This window comes from Cimex lectularius, unplaced genomic scaffold, assembly GCF_000648675.2.
Source record: "Cimex lectularius strain Harlan isolate CLEC.00 unplaced genomic scaffold, Clec_2.1 scaffold62, whole genome shotgun sequence".
Lineage (NCBI taxonomy): Eukaryota > Metazoa > Arthropoda > Insecta > Hemiptera > Cimicidae > Cimex > Cimex lectularius.
The window spans coordinates 118,581-136,677 of record NW_019392785.1 but is presented as its reverse complement, the minus strand read 5'-3'; the positions used below and the strand labels follow the sequence as shown (position 1 = coordinate 136,677).

The 18,097-nt window shown below is 35.1% G+C and overlaps 1 protein-coding gene across 1 annotated transcript in view; it reads right to left on the bottom strand.

Annotated features, from left to right (window-relative positions):
* LOC106666292 (protein sickie) overlaps nucleotides 1–18,097 on the bottom strand; it is a 198,022-nt gene that overhangs the window by 97,745 nt on the left and 82,180 nt on the right. Inside the window, exons 2-5 of the mRNA XM_024227832.1 lie at nucleotides 15,339–15,424; nucleotides 6,474–6,609; nucleotides 2,985–3,109; nucleotides 2,763–2,865 (exon numbers count right to left, since the gene is read on the bottom strand). Of these exons, the coding sequence (XP_024083600.1) occupies nucleotides 2,763–2,865; nucleotides 2,985–3,109; nucleotides 6,474–6,609; nucleotides 15,339–15,424 (450 nt within the window). The remainder of the gene's footprint in view (nucleotides 1–2,762; nucleotides 2,866–2,984; nucleotides 3,110–6,473; nucleotides 6,610–15,338; nucleotides 15,425–18,097) is intronic.

Here is an 18,097-nt window from a genome sequence, read left to right as displayed (position 1 = left end):
ATAAAGGCAGATCAAAAAGATTCGTAATGACCAATATTCCAATATTATAGATTCATCACCTCACAGAGAAATCTTACACTGACTTACAGCTGATAGTTTTGCACATACACACTTCTTAAATGAATCAATTTTAAATAGATTTCAGTTTTTTTATTTAACTGGATTTGATATAGCCATAGTCTTGTGAATCTGGAGATTCAACATAAATGAAATTTTGAGGAGTTAAAGGTTTTTGTTTGGGAGAAGAACACAAAGCTTTAAAATTAGGAAAAGCTATTTTTAGCTTACATTTTGCAAATTTATCATTTTCAATGTGTCTGTGTGTTATGTCTTTGATGCAATCATCTCTGAGTGTAAGTTTAACTCAAGAAGAGATTGAAAGGTGCACTCTTAAGCACATTATCACATACAAAAAGTATGATCTCAACACCCAATACAAACAGGCAAAGGGAAATGAATTTGCAGGCTTTAAGTTACAGGTGCAGCACTCACACCCGTCGAATCAAAATCGCACCACGGTATAGTGAAAGTGGCGCTAGACCAATAGGTTAAGAAAAAGCATACAATGTTCAATAATGCCAGATTAAAACAATAGAAAAAAAGTAAAATTGTATAATTATTTCAAACAGGAAAGCACAAATCATTCACTTAGCTAGGAATTGAGGAGAATTATAACCCTCCTTACTGGCCAATGCGCATTGAACTATCATCTGAAAATAAACGGGCAATACTGAGGCAGCACACTGACACTGAAACACTTCCTCCTTAGGGTAGAACAATTTTGGAATATCAATAACAACTAAATAAACTTTCTTTGGATTGAGCAAATGTTTGATTGCAACAAAATTATTAATTTTGGATTTTGTTTTGCTTTATTCTTTCTTTAGTTCTCCTCTTTCTGTTATTTCCAAATTCTTTGTCTCACCTGACATCTATTTTCTTTTTCTGTTTACCAGCCCATTCTTGTTCTACCACTTTTTTTAAAGTTTTTTTTTGTACAGCCACAGTTTTGTAATTGTAGCTACAAGAGAAAGGAAAAGCAATTGCATAACTATTTTTTGTTTTGTAATTCTTGTAGTTATTTTTTTGTGCCTTGGACCTCCTTGCTCTTTTAGGTTGCTCACTTTCTTCAATATTGAATTAAGTTGAAGTTGAGCTTGCTACTGTATGTATAACCAAATTTACTTCTTGAGCTCTTCAGCATATCTTTTTTATCTATACACCATTGTTCTTCATCAAGAAGCCAAGCTTGGTTAAACGTAGAATAGAGTGGTGGAAGTCGAAGGTAACTGACATCTCTAAAAAATACAGTCAAGGATCAATTCTGCATTCTTGGGGAAAAGTGGATAAATCAAATTTTGCAAAAAGAGATAAGTCCATAGTACTAAAGGTTTACAGGTCAAAGAAACCATTTCATTTAAAACACAATGTGCCTTTTTAGACATCTTGAAAAATTACAGTAACATTTCAATATAACTCATAACCCTATTTACTAGGATGACTACATTGAATTTGATGAAATTTGGCCACAATAAAAAAAGTTACTAAAAACTGAATTTGTACCCAAGGTCCAAACTCTAAAATTGCAATCTTGAAAAATTGTGTTTTTTCACTTATCCAGTTTTTGTCTGAGGTGCAGAATTCACTAGGGCTAAGTAGACAGATAAGTTTTAAAATTTCTGAATACCTTAAAGTTAAAAAAAATGTACCTGCGAAATTTGGTCCAGGATGTGATGCTACGCCATATTAGGAAGGGAAATATATCTAAAGAAATAGGCAAATTGGCACTTAGAAAAGGGGCCAATTTCCTAAACGAGAATGCATTTTTCTTGGTTCTGACATAAATTTGGGTCTATTATGATACATCAGGTTAAGTCTTAAAGACAGGAAGGGTTTTTAAATAATCAAAGACCTCAGAATAAATAGAAAAAAACAAAAAACTGTAGACTGAAATTTTGGCCTGGGGTATGCTATGCCTCTTTGGAAAGGCTTAATTAAATTAGCTATGTGGTACCTAGGAATGAGTTTAGATTAATAAAGATAAAGGAAAAAAAATATATTAAACCACACAAAGAATCAGAAAATACTATTTGTTATTTTAAAGTTTTAGCAATTTAAGTGTGGGTAATTTTTTGTAAGGCATTGTAATTAATCTTTTTGTAAGGCATTGGTTGAAATGAAAAAGTTAGTGTCACGAAAGGGATTGGAACTCACGACCTTCGGCTAAATACGCCGCTGCTCTACCACTTGAGCTATCGTGCCTTTTGGATTTGGACACCAACTTCAACCTACCCTTCGAATTTTCCCTCCTTAGCGGTAGAGCAGCAGCGTATTTAGCCGAAGGTCATGGGTTCGAATCTCGCTCATGACACTAACTTTTTCATTTCAACCAATACCTTGCATAAAGATTAATTAATTAAAAATTATTGTTTATTACCAGTTGGAAATTCTTGGGGTGATTTTTTGTAAGAGTTTCCAATTGGTAATAAATAATAATTTTTAATTAATTATTCTTTATCTAAGGCATTGGTTGAAATGAAAAAGTTAATGTCATAAGCAGGATTCGAACCCACGACCTTCGGCGATGGGAGTTCGAATCCCACTCGTGATACTTTTTCATTTCAACCAATGCCTTACATAAAGAAGATTAATTAATTGAAAGAAGTTATTGGGTCAATCAGGCTACGAAATATAATGGTTTTAATAATTTTTAAGATTATTAATTAACTAATTTATTATTGGAAGGGCTGGATTTTTTTTACCTTGGCTTGCTCTCACAGTAAAGGCTTGTCGATGAATCACTTCTTTCGGATCTTGCTGAACTGAATCCACTGGAACTCGAAGTTCTTTTTGCACTTCCAATCACTGTAGAAAAAATAAATAAATGGATATAAAATTTATGAATATAAGAGCTGGATACAATTGACGGGTTTGCATCACGAAAAACGTGCTTTATAGGGGAAATGAACAAAGTTGATATTTACCAGGTTTCGCTTTATCCTTGGAGTTGAAAAGTTTGAGCTTGTCGAGCATCGAGTTCTTGTTCGGTGCGCTGTACGGGCTGCTGAGGGCCGTCACTTGGGTCCGCGTCGTCCCGACCCGCTGCGTCCTGTTTGAAAAACGAAATTGTACAAAACTGAAGTGAGACCCGGCACACGATCCACCGGTGTGGGATTAACTGGACGTTTCGTGCATGAATTATCTCGTTGAAGGCTTTGAAAAAGTTGTCGGGCGCCTACAATTCCGTCCCACGTCTCTTTTTTTGCCCTGAGTGACGAGACCCGTTTCACTTAATACGCCTGCTGATTTTTTTTTGCTTGTAAACGGGCTCAACATTGTTCAACAAAAATAAAATAAATAAATAAACTTTAAGGATAAAAGCCATATTTTAGTGTAGTGGATAGCAATTTTTACAAATTAAAAACAGTAATTTGTAGCATGACAGTTTTTAACAGCACTATAATCAGTCAATATTGCAAAAAACTGTTTTATTAAGTTTTAAAAAGTGAAGGAGGATAATTTTGAAATAAAATGTGGGAGGGCTTTTCGTATCCTTACCTGTGATATATTTCTTAAAAAGGATGGTTTTTGATGTTAAAGTGACCAGCTACGACATTTTACAGTTCAAGCTAAGTATCTACAGATGCAATAAACACATACAAAATCCGACTAAAATTTCCAAATATTTTAAGTTTAAAATATGAAAAACATTAAATTGAGAAAGCATTAGTAATAATGTGTAAAAAAATCGACAGGAAAAGTAGTGTATACAATTGAAAAACGTTGATGAATATGAGCTTCCCGTCACGGTTCTAAACCGTCTGGTGTCGAGCTAGAGGGGCCGTGCTGTGTCTGGCGAATAGGTGTTGGGCCGAGTCTGACTCATCGAGGCAACAGACGGGGTCGCTAGTCGGCCGATATCGCCTTGGGGAAGTTCCCCGGACCGTTGAACAGAAATTGTCGTGATATAATTGTCACAGCCTCTGTCGCAGGCGTTCTTTACGGGAAAGGAGTCGAAAGACGATCCTTGAGGACGCCGGGCTGAGTGCACTGGTCAAAGCAAAGATGGAATGTCAGTCCGAGCAACTCAACGGGGGCTACTCCGGTTCAACACTTCACTTTTTTTTATTAACTACTAAAAGTAACTATGTACAAAATTGTAACCAGCAATTGAATTCAAAAATAACAACCACAAATAACTATAGCAAACCAACAATGAAAAAAATCAATTTGAATCAATTTCAATAAAAAAATCTTGACATTAAGCGCTCCGTAATTTTCTCGCAACAATATTAAAAATAACCCAATAACCTACAGATCCTCAAAAATAACAACCCACAAATTACTATGAAACCCAACAAACACACACAAACAAAAACCCTAATCAATTTGACTTGACATTAAGAGCTCAGTAATCTTCTCCCAACAACCCAATAACCCATAAATTCTCAAAAATAATAACCCACAAATTACTATAACAAATCAACAAACACACAAAAAAAAACCTAATCAATTTGACTTGACATTAAGCGCTTAGTAATATTCTCGCAACAATACTTAAAAAAAAAACCACAAATCACTATAAGAAAAAAACAAAAAACAACCCCTAATCAATTTGACTTGACATTATGCGCTCAGTAATTTTCTCGCGACAATATTAAAAAAAACCTACAGATTCTCAAAAATAACAACCCACAAATTACTATAACAAACCAACAAACACACAAAAAAACCTAATCAATTTGACTTGACATTAAGCGCTCAGTAATTTTCTCACAACGATATTAAAAACAACCCAATAACCCACAAATTCCCACAAGTAACAACCCGCCAAACCAATATCAAAAAGAACGATCTCACAAGTTTTTAAAACAAATAAAACTAAAAAAGACCGTAATTAATTCTACTAATCAATTAAAAAGAACAACGAACCCAAAATTTGTTAGGATATAAGACGATTAAATATGGGTGCAATCAATTTTTAGGTCAAATGTCTAAGAGAACCCAAAAATTCATGGAAACCATTAAAAAAAGAACGTTCTACAAATCTGTGTGTGGTATTTAGTGACCGTTAATTAATGATTATTTAGAGATAGTCAGATGCGGTCTGGTGTGATACAGGTCCTCACAGAAAAATGTATTTCTATCCCTACTTAATTCCCCACACCTTCAAAATCCAACGTATAAACCACAACATTTATACATAATACATAAAATAACAATATTAACACTGGCACTCACGACACACAACAGTGACACATCTTCACAGAAAACACACACTTTGAACAAATACAAAACAAAAAATTTGTACCATTGTATAAATTCATTTTTACATCTTGCAAGTGCTTATAAATCCCATGCCCTGAAGATGATCTCAATAATGATTGAAACGTTGGCACAAGAAAGAAATTGTTTTTCTAAACCTACGTCACACCAGACCGCATCTCACGATCTCTAAATAATAATTAGTTATACAAATCGTTATGACAAGTGTAAAAAAAAACACAAATCCTTTTAACAATTTGTAACAACGATCAATTGTAACAACTATGAATTGTAAAGATCACAAATAACAATGAAAAAGGGCAGACAAAAATTGGCCCACGAATTCTTAACACAACGAACAACCAACGAATGTTTCAAGCTGTCTTATGTTAAGCTAAAGATAGAGTCTACGAATTCATGCAATAATTGAAACAAATCACAAATCACAGCCCTCAAATTCCGTAAATAGTTACTAAAAGAATGAACCCACTTTTTTTTGTTTATTCTTACACCAATTATCATCACACAAATTCTTAAAACATATACCAAAAGAAACTACCGTCGTTGGACTATTATGACGGAAAAAAGACCCCACAAATTCTTAGAAAGAAGAAAATATGTACAATTTTTTGAACAAACTTCAAAAAGAACAAAACCAAAATTATTACACTAACAAGGGTGTGGGTGGTGTGGCACGGATGTAGAAAAAAATTTAAAGTTAAAATTTTCCGTTTTTTTAATATTTTCAATTGTTTTTGCACCAGGGCCCAAGAAGTGGAGGATACGAGTTAAATATTTTGGAGTGTAGAATCACCAAAAAATGTTCGGTCCAAATCCGCGACCCACAAATCTGATCATCCCCTTGTAAGTATAAAAAATACACAAAAATCATGCAAGAGTTTCGAAGTACGACAGTAAGAAAGAATCACATATTCTTAGGTCAAATATTACAAAGTACGATTTACATTTTTCTAAGTTAATTATCAAATAAGTAGCTGTAATATACATAATACAAAAAGGAAATAATCTTACCACAGTCAATACAATTTGAAATCTTGACCTAAACTGGACTAATGTCAACTATTTGTGATTGCAGTGATCAGCAGTTACTGCTCATTTGAGGAAAATTTTGTCAACGTGGTTAATCCTGCTTTGTCAAAAATTGTCAACGAATTGAAATATAAGTCGAGACTATATTTATTACTTACGTCGGCGTAGGTTGTTTTTCATTGAGGGAAGACCTTTGTGCCGACCTCGGCGTCGGGATGAAGGAGTGAGACGGGCTGGTCGACCTGGAGCTGCTGGCCGACGGGCATTTCAGGGGGCTCGAGCTGACTGGGTGGACTACAACAGCAAAAAAATAAAAATAAATTATGAATGCTGGCAAGTCCAGCGTAACACCTGCTCGTGGGTTTTAAAAGATCGGGGTTGATCCGGGGCGAAGGGTATAACAAATCCTTTCTTCGGGGGAACACGTGTGCCAGAACAAAAACCCCTTCACAAACCTTGAAAAGCCATAAGTCCATTGACATTTCAACAATTGATTCTTTATTTAAAAAAAGCAAATATTCAATGTGGGGAAAAAATCTTCTGTATAACAATTGATGATTTATAATAGTGAAATATGGCCGATTTAATGTTGTTTGATCCGCGCATTCTCGCTATTTAACGTTATTCCTTGAAACCATAAATCATGGAAGACGGAAAACCACCATCTCGCCAATTCCTGCCAGGGTTTGTTCTATCAAAAAAGTGAAAACATTCCCTGGCTGATATTTTTAAGTATCCAATTAAATTAGTATAGCGGAAGTAATTAGAAACATTTCACACAATTGGTGTAAGAGAAAATTGTTTCAATTTCAAAACCGACCGGTCACCTGCAACAATTATGAGAACTAATTGTAAAAATTAACCGGCTTATAACAAATAAACTTTTTTCCCCAAATATAAGATAGCTCCCCTGTAGGACGTCTGGCGATCTTTCTGGTTACGTTTCTGAGACATTATTTCTACATTTTTAGCCCTTCCACTCGTGGTGAAAAGGATCTAAAATCTCTCATACCCAGACATTCAATCATTGCCTAGCCTAATGTGTGGGCTTCAGAGTACTCGTATTCCGTTAAAACCCGCATTCACGCTAATAAATACATTCATACTTTATGTACAATTAAAATTTACTTTTGCACAATGAGTCTAAAATACTAACCTAGATTGGTGGGTTTATGGTGTACTTGATATTCCACCACAGACCCACCCAAGCATACGCGCTACTATCACACTAATAAATACATTCACTCGCTAAACGCTGTTCTGGACATTATTGATAATTAGTTTACATGGAAATATCAGAGACATATTATAAAATTAAAATAATGTTATATTGGAGAAATAATTAATATCAAGTATTTTACAAATAAAATAATTTTATTTTGTTCTTCAAAACCTGAGAACAATAAATGTTCAAAATATTTATAAAAACAAAGGTTTAATAAATTCTTTTATCAAATAAAGTGGTAATTATTACAGAATTAATGAAACTACAGCCAACATCAATCTTGACTGTTTTATAAAACCCATTCAGTTTTGAAAACACGAAACAAGCGAGGATAGGCGGACCAGATGGTAAAAACATCTGGAAATGTAAATGAATTCTATTGAAATACATTTTCAGGCAAAAGAAAAAAAACGGGCTTTTCTTTCTCTCTGACAAATCGACTGCAGTTCAACCATTTCGGTTTTTTTGTGTCTTTGGTGTCTGCGTTGTATGTCCGTTTTTTAAATATTGTTAATATACATAGGACATATTAATAATTATTGTTAATATTATTTCAATAATTTGTTTTATAGGTTTGTACTTTTTTCTACATTTAAATCAAGAGAATCTCTCTCTCTGTTTGTGTGTATGATGTGTATGTTTATGCACATTTTTGTCCATATTTACCAGGCTTTTTTTTAGAATTCACGTAGAAGTAAGAATTTATTTTATTAAAAGACACAAGTAAATGTAATAAAACAATTTAAACATGGGAAAAATAGAAAATGTAATCATTGGTGTTGACAAATTTCAGGGATAGGCTGTTTTTATGGTGACTCAAAATTTTAAGGAAAATTTCACTTTTAAACACACGTACGTATTTTCCCTCCTTTTTGCCATTTTTCGAAAAGGTGGGTTCGAAAATTCAAAAGGTGGGGTTGAGATGGGAAGTTAGTGTCCGAGTGGATCGAGGTCACGATAGCTCAAGTGGTAGAGCAGCGGCGTATAGCCGAAGATCGTGGGTTCGAATCCCGCTCGTGCCATTGACTTTTTTATCTCAGCTAAAAACCTTAATTAATTGAAATTAAAAATAACCCACAAAATCGGTAAACATTATTATTATTTTCATAATTTGTTCTATTGGTTTGTACTCCATGGAATAAAAGAATGAGCCCACAAAGGTTTAGGGCAAATAACAAGTAAAGATGGAGTTTGTAAATTAATGCAACAATTGTAAAAATCATAGCTCACAAATGTCTAATAAAACTCACAAATCACTGAAATTACATGTAACGAGCCCTCAAATTTTTAGGACACACTTGGGAAAAAAAGTGTAATAAGGTCGAACGTCTAAAAGAACTCACAAACCTTGGAAAATATATCCAAAAGAACGTTAGTACAACTAACAACTTACGATTTTTCCCGGAAAATATTTTCAAAAGAACGATAGGACAACTAACAACCTACGATCTTTCCTGGAAAATAGTTCCAAAAGAACGATAGGAAAACTAACAACTTACGATTTTTCCAGGAAAATATTTTCAAAAGAACGATAGGACAAATAACAACCTACGATTTTTCCCGGAAAATATTTTCAAAAGAGCGATAGGCCAACTAACAACCTACGATTTTCCCTGGAAAATATTACCAAAAGAACGATAGGGCAACTAACAACTTACGATTTTTCCCGGAAAATATTTCCAAAAGAACGTTAGTACAACTAACAACTTACGATTTTTCCAAACGGTGAAGCCTATTCATGCATTAATTATACAAAATTCCAAACCATTACTATAAGAAGAAAAGCAATTTTTTTGATAACAGTTATAACTTACCCAGTGGCCCTGAAACAATGGCAAAAAGAAACAGCTATGAAATTCTTTAGAGCAAACGTTAAAAAATAGCAATGCATAATTTTTCACCCATTTTCCAATTAAAACAAAAAAGATCAAATATCATAAAGTTTTCGGATAAATGTTTAAAATTACAGCTTAAAAATTTGGAATAATATCAAAAAGTAAGACTGCATAATATAGAAAACAAAATAGTAATAAGCATTTAGAATTTCAGAATTTTCTAGTGACAGTAACAATTTCCTTGAGATTAGGATATTTTACGTACCTAGAGAGGTAAATTCGGCTTAATTCACATATTCACGTCAACTTTATTTAAATATCGATAAATACACGTCAAAAACGAAAATCGGCGCGAACGACGACCGATTCGAAAATTTACACCGGGTGCACCTCCGGACCGGCAAAATCAAGCGGAGCTGGACGGACCCTATGCTCCGTCCCTCGCTTCAGATGAGAAATTAAATCAAAAGCGCAATTGAAATCCGTGTCAAGGCGTTTGGCGGACTGAACGGTCATGTGAGAAAAACTTTTATGGAACGGTACCCGGCCTGGTGGGGATCATCGAGTATGGGAAAAAAATGTTTTTTCTGCCCGTGTAGACAGGGCTAACCCGCAGGCTAAGCCAAACAATGGTTGACTCTTCATCTGAATTTCTTCAGAGGGAAAAACGGTTGTTTGCTGTGTGCTGGTATCTAGCAGAAGGCTGTCCAACCAGATTCACATCCTGGAGAAAATCGGTGCTCCGTTTGAATCTCAGACCCTTGTGGTCGGGAAAGGTGTAATTTTTGGCGTTGTAAACTATGTAGAATACTAATACAAGATAGAAAAAGAGCTACATCTCATCATCAAGCTTATATGTGGGTTGGTAGGCCATGGGAGTCCTTAATACCCGGTTAGGTTAATACAGCCCAGGAGATTTTTTATTGCCACCACAACCTATACATAAAACCCAAAAAACTATACAACAATAAAGATAAAAATTAATAAACAAAAATGGATTTTTAAAAGTATTAATGAAGCACAACTCATGCATCTCTGCTATATATAAGCTATTAAACCAAAGATTTCTTATGAAAATTCTTTCATATTATTTGAAAATTGTTTAAACAAACAGAAATGTGTGATGTTTGTCTGTTTAAATTAAAATCTTCTAAAACAAGTTTGAGACAAGATTTTTTAAAGTTTAAATCCAAGTTTTTAAAGTTTTTTATATCAACAATTTGAAAGTAAATATGGTTTCCTATACTTTGGTTAACCTTCATTACAAAAAAAGTTTGAAGCTTAATTAACTTTGGCTTATCTGATTATATTACAATAAAAATATATGTGATACCATATGATTTAATTATGTTACTATTTTTTCAGGATCGTTTGTTGTTTCTGGCTTTCAGGATAGTTATAATTACCAAACTTATTTGGAAAAAAGGATCTTCGGTGAGGTTACAATTCTTTAAGTTTTTGCCGAGCTTTTGACGATTAATATCGTCATCATCAGGGCCTATTTATTTTAGGAAAATATTGCAGTTAGAACATATTGTATCATTTAAAAACAAAATTAAAAAACAATTATATATTTTTAACTTTAACTCGATGAGTGTTGAAATATATCTTGAAAATAAGAAACTGCATTTATAATAAGATTATTTAAAATTAGGTGAAGCTCAGTATTTAAACATTAACAGTACGGAATTAATTAAAAACAATAAAAACAACATAATATAAAATTTAAAAACACAGCATAGTCGTATAGGTTATAGCATGTAGGTTAAAATATACATATAAGTACATGCCTCTTTTTTTTTAAACTAAAATTACTTTTTTCACGTACATTTGAATATCACAGTTAAGATTAATCAAACTCTTTTTAAATTGTACTATATATAGATAACTTAAATTAAAGTGCTAAATTCTACCACAAGGGAGAAACAGAGAGGCTCAGGTGGCTTTTCCGTTACAAGTTTTAAAAAAATTAATTAAGGTTTTTAGTTGAGATAAAAAAGTCATGATGTTATGATCGATGCATATTAGCCAAGGAGACTATTTTGTGTATTCATATTGGGGGGGGGTATCGAGAAAAAAAGATCAAAGAAGACGGTGGGAATCGAACCCACGACCGCGGGGTCTATGAGCCGAGAGTCTCTCAAGCTAACCACTTGGATACCGCGGTCCCACCCTGAATATTTAGCTCGTAAAATGAAAAATTACCATTCGTCACCTGACAAAAAATAAGAACTTTTTCATAATTTTAAGGTTTAAAAAAACAGTATAAATCACTCGGTATGTATGAATAACAACATTGCATGCAGAGAAAAGTTGCTCGATGTGTCCCACATAATAGTGTCCGGCCTTGGCTCCATACAGAAAGCGAGTAGGCATGTCGCCGGATTTAAGAATGGTTCTCGGACACGGTAGCGAGTTTCAGAGTTCTCTGTTTTGCTTTTTAGTGGAAAGGTTTTTTTTTAATTACGTACAGCCTTCAAAGTATGTGTTTTGTGTTTCTGAGTTTTGTGTGAGTGAGTGTATTTATTAGAGTGAATGGGGAGGGGCTGATGGTGAAATAGCATCCCCATCGCCACTCGAGCTGTGTACGTGACTTGGGTCGATAGCGGAATATTTATAAAAATATCCCATCGAACCCAATTAGATTAGTTAAACCATATAAACCCTCAGGGAGCCGGTGTTTAACATAAATAAATTGTTATATTTAAATAGTAAATTAAGATAATTATAATATAAATTTTATTAAAACTGTAGAAATTTCAAAAAATCGGAGCCCTCAACTATCACTTTTACTGCGGGGAAGGCTCCAAAAATACATTTAATATTAACTAAAAACTAAACTATAACCAACTAAAAAATAATCGGATTTAACTTATTCAATTCACTAATTTCGTGGTCCGCTTGACCACAATTAATATCTTACAATTAATTAAGGTTTTCACTTGAGATAAAAAAGTCAATGGCACGAGCGGGATTCGAACCCACGATCTTCGGTTTGATACGCCGCTGCTCTACCACTTGAGCTATCGTGACCTCGATCCACTCGGACACTAACTTCCCATATCAACCTCACCTTTTGAATTTTCCCCCTCCTCTTGCCATTTTTCATTAATTTTTTAATTAATTGTATTATATTAATCGGTCAAGCGGACCACGAAATTAGTGACTTTTTTAAAAATGATACAATATGTTCTAACTGCGATATTTTCCTAAAATAAATAGGCCCTGATGATGACGATATAATCGTCGAAAGCTCGGCAAAAACTTAAAGAATTATCGTTCTGTTGTGCCCTCACTGAAGATCGTTTTTTCCAAGTTGTTCAACAGCATGTCGATCATTCAATCATGCTGCGATCATCAGTCGAATTTAATACCAAATTTATATTAAAAGGTGTAATAATTTCCTGCTCACAATTTACCAATATAAATTTTGATATATTTTCCTAGGTAAAATCACCGGAATGGGTCGTCGTAGGAAAAAAAATAAAATGCAAGGGGGTTATGAATACCGATAATAAAGCGATATGCGCTGGGACGGCGTTTCGAGAGAGATTTATCCCCTTGGCATAAATCATAAAAATTAAATTTGATTTATAGCCCGACAGTAAGCAGAAGCCATTTGAATTATTAGTGCTAGGCGAGTCAGTACCGGTACGCGCGGACGCCGAGAGAAAGCGCGGAGGGCAGGATAAAGCCCACGTGAGCCGTCTGTTGTCCGTAAAGTTTCGTCATGTAAAAAGCAATCTCACTCTGGAGAAGAAAAAAAAACAAAACTTGCAGATCAGGCCATTTTAATCCATTAGAAAATTAAGCTAAACTATGAATTATGTTTTTTTATTTGGAAACTAATTCTAATAATGAATCTTGTTCGCTATGTTTGCATATTTAATTTCTTTCAAACAAACAAGCAGCAAAGCATGGCATTGTCCCAAGGCGTATAAAAATAATTAACGCTCAATCTTTACAACTGTATGAAGACAATGACGAAATCTCGTTAATTGTAAAATCCAACAGCTAAAAATTATAAAGGAAACAAAGGCAAGGCATACCACATGCAGTTATCTGTCAAACAAAAAACCCAGTTTATTATTTAGACTGGAAATTTAATTCTAACACTAAATGTTCGTTTGTGATATGATTTTTTCCGAATTGAAGGCGACAAAAAGCGAAGATATACGGACCCCGGTTCAGACAGGATTAAACTACTTAAAACTGGTGAATTTTAGCTAGATGTTTGTCTATTCAATTACTCTAAATGAAATAAAACCATTTTTATAAGAAATATACGATCACAACAAAAATAAACACACACTAATGACATACCTAATAAAATTAAAAACAAGAATAAATAGGTGGGCTAGGATTTTCAGATAATGTAGGACTACTAAAAATTGGACACCTTTATAAAATATTATAATTTACCTAAGGTCTTGGTTGAGATGAAAAAGTTAGTGTCACGACCGGGATTCGAACCCATGACCTTCGTCTCAATACGCCACTGCTTTAACCACTTGAATATTGAGTCGAAGATCGTGAGTTCGAAACCCACTCGTGACACTAGCTTTTTCACCTCTTTTCCGTCAAAGTTTGTTGAAATTGGTAAAAAAAAGCTAATCTGGTATGCAAAGCAATTTGAAAACCATCTCTTAAAAAACGTAATTATGCAAATTTTCAGATATATTTAAGATTATTTTGTCCGATGATGCACTTAAAATAGGCTGAATACTTCAATACAATTTTATGAAACGTGATGAAAACTTAGAAGATTTGCGTACTAAACTATCGTTTAAATTTCGGTGAATTTTTGTTTTTTGCTTTAAGGAATCTGATATTATATTTTTCGTAGGAGCCTCAATTTCAATATGCATCTATCAGAAAATTTAAAAATTGGTAACAACTTGCAAAATATTCAGATATTTAGGTCTGGATGTGTACGAAGGCTATATCAATATTATTAGTAGTATTATTAGACCATATTTGTATTTAGTAATCATAATTGCACATATTAATTATTTAAATTAATTATACTTTTTATTTAATGTCTAGGTTGAGGTGAAAAAGCTAGTGTCACGAGCGGGATTCGAACCCACGACCTTCGGCTCAATATTCAAGATGCCAAAGCAACAGCGTATTGAACCGAAGGTCGTGGGTTCAAATCCCGCTCGTGACACTAACTTTTTCATTTTAACCAAGAACTTAGATAAAAAGAATTACTAATTAAAAAATGTGTGGACAAATAAAATTATTATTTATAGACTGTCTATTCGATCAGAGACAACTTGACACTAGATCAATTTCTACGACAAAAGCTTATTTTATTTTGCTGAAATCTCTTGGCTTATTTTTATTTAGAGGCTTTTTAGGTAGTTTACTTATAAATGAAGTCATTGTTATTTGTTGAAGTCCAAATCGTGAATAATTAATCATAATGATAGAAAAATGTTACTCAAAACCTGAGAAATTTCTGGCTATTTTGCATAACTTACAATTACACTCATTGTATTTTTGTCCTAATACAAGAAGACTCATTCTGAATAGGGGACACTGACGAGAAACAATTAACAGGTGCAGAGCCTAATCGCTAGATTTATAGTGAGAGTAGGGGTGAGTGTGTGACGTCTGGAGAGTAAAAGTAATTTATTAGCGCGAAAGGAAGGGGTTTCTTATAACCCCGCCCCGAGGAATATCGAGTACTCTGGGGGAGGGAATTTGACCAGACATTCTAGGACATCCACGTAGTATATATTTGAAATCAGAGAGTCAGTAACCAACCAGATTGAGACGCTTAAATGGCTGCTGTTTAAAAGAAGAGAAAAATAAGAGCCGCCGATGACCTCAGCTGTTTGTCGGCACATAAACCTCCCACTTTATTATTATTATAGTGAGAGTATTGTCGCTAAGAATGAACTATATGAATGACTTTTGGTTCGATACCCATCTCTACTTGTTATTATGATTGTTACCTGCTTGATTGTGACGGAGAGAAAGGGGGGTCGGTATGCTCGTCTGATGGCCGTGGCCAATTGGCGTCTGGTATGGGATCGGTAGCCTGAAACAATGGAAAAAAAATTAACACATTTTTAATATAAATTCAATATCTGATAATGAAGTTCGGAATACTTATTGAATAGTCAAGACTTGAATTATGTAAGTTATTTGATAAAATGATCATTTCGATCAAATTGTTGGACTTTATTTTTTTAATTTACGCTTTTGTTTTTGTTTTGGGCTTCGTGCTTTTATTGCAGATAAACAGGATGTCAAGTTCGGCCCGGAAACAGAGGCCGATGCAAATTCGACATCCGGAAAACCGGCGGAAAGAAATTCCGTCCCTGTTTACCGCCTTTTCTTCCCCGCGGGCCCAGATTTTATGATTATGGCGTTCCACTTTTACGACCCGTCCCTCTTATTTTTATGACCCTGTCGACGGATTGCAGGGCGCAATTCATTTCGAACTGTTGTCTATTTTTCTTAACCACTCATTTCTTTTCACCCTTTTGAAGGATTCGATAAACAATCAAAACGCTCGGGTTTCTTGCCAAAAAGTAATATAATGTATTTTGGGTGTTTCATTCATTATGATCTGCTTAACCTTGGCAGTACAGACCTGCAGTTATGGTCTGTCATACGAGTTTCGCCTGTTCGTCATCTTCAGTGGATGGGTAGTTCAGAATAGGTGGACCATGATCAGAAACGACCAAAATGCAGGTTCATCACTAATCTCAGTGGATGAATAGCTCAGAATAGGTGGACCATGATCGGAAACGACCAAAATGCAGGTTCATCACCCACCTCAGTGGATGAATAGCTCAGAATAGGTGGACCATGATCGAAAACGACCAAAATGCGGGTTCGTCACCCACCTCAGTGGATGAATAGCTCAGAATAGGTGGACCATGATGGGAAATGACCAAAATGCGGTTTCATCACCCACCTCAGTGGACGAATAGCTCAGAATAGGTGGACCATGATCGAAAACGACCAAAATGAAGGTTCATCACCCTCCTCAGTGGATGGGTAGTTCAGAATAGGTGGACCATGATTGGAAACGACGGAAGTGCAGGTTCATCACCCTCCTCCAGACTAAAGAATAAAATTTTGCAATTAACCTTCAGAACATCATAAAATGGAATCTTTTGTTAGAATAAAAACAACAGAGAGTAGGAAAGGGGTTGGAAATAGGCAACGCAACCCCAGGGTGTTTAAGGTGAAACCTTTTAGTTTATCAGCCCCGGGCAAACATATTTATTTGGAATACTTGACAAAATGAACAAAGTTTCTCTTTCCTTTTTTCCCACTCCCCTTCGGAACAAGTTTCCCGGGGGAAAACAACTCGTCCCGGTGCGAGACCGCTGAGGGCAGTTTCCCCGGCCATCCCGAACTTGTGCTTTACGAGTGCAAGCCTGTGTCGGACCCTTTTGCAAATCGTGCTTAATGGAAGGACGGGGAATCAACTTTGCTTATAAGTTCCACTTTGCGTCGTTTTTTCCACCGAATTTAAGCCGGGCTCCCCCAAACCCGGTGGATCTCCGTTTTCCGACCCTGACTTTATAAATCAAGAGGGCGATTTAATTTTACGTGTTTATCCCCCAAAAGCCGATACATTCTTGAAAGGTGAAACTAGAAGACCGCTGTTTAAGAACGGAACTGAAATTCCTTTCTTCTGAACAACCCGAGAAGAGAAATCGTAGGGGAGGCGTGTTATTGTTGGTAATAGGGTGGGCCATTGATTGATAAATGCCGAAGGGTAAGAAATAGAGAGGAGGCTAATGTAGCGTAACACAAATAACATATGAGCGAGTTTACTTCGGAAAGAAAACAGTAATTCTGTTTCTACTGCATACTTTCAACCGTGCCCAAGTTCTGCACTTTGTAGGTGCTTTGGGAAAGGTACAGCACCATAGGCCGATTTGCAAACAATATCTGACGAGTTGATAGGACGAACAATCGCAACCTTAAAAGTATTAATTGGGGCTGAAACTGGCCTGAAGTAGAGCAAACAAAACTTTGCAACTTTAAATTGCAGTTGGTAACCAATCAAACGTTAATAATTTGTTAGACCAAATCTTCCCATCGGTATTTAATCCTAAGGTTTAAAAAATTAATAACTTTTTTACCACGTGGCACGAAAAGAAAACATGCACTCTCTAATGAATAATGTATCGATAGCTTTATTACTATTTAATTCTTATTGTATAATAAGTATCGATTTTTTCCATAATGTATGTGTAACTGGCAAGTGTTACCAGTTTTCAGGTGGATGGCTTCGTGTTTATCTCACATTGGATTTTAATAAAAATAAATACCCCGAATGCACTTAGACTTACCTCGCTCACATACTAGCGCCATAAATGAATTTCTAATAATTTAACTTAACATTTACTAAGACCTTTAATTAATTATTCTCGTAAGGTCTTGGTTGAGATAAAAAAGTCAGCGTCACGAGCGGGATTCGAACCCACGAACTTCGGCTAAATACGCTACTCTACCACTTGAGCTATCGTGACTTCGATCCTCTCGGGCACCAACTTTCCACCTCAACCTACAACCGTTCGAATTTTCCCTTTGAAAATGGCAAAAAGAAAGAAAATTCGAACGGTTGTAGGTTGAGATGGAAAGTCGGTGTTCGAGAGTATCGAAGCCACGACAGCTCGAGTGGTAGAGTAGGGGCGTATTTAGCCGAAGGTCGTGGGTTCGAATCCCGCTCGTGACACTGACTTTT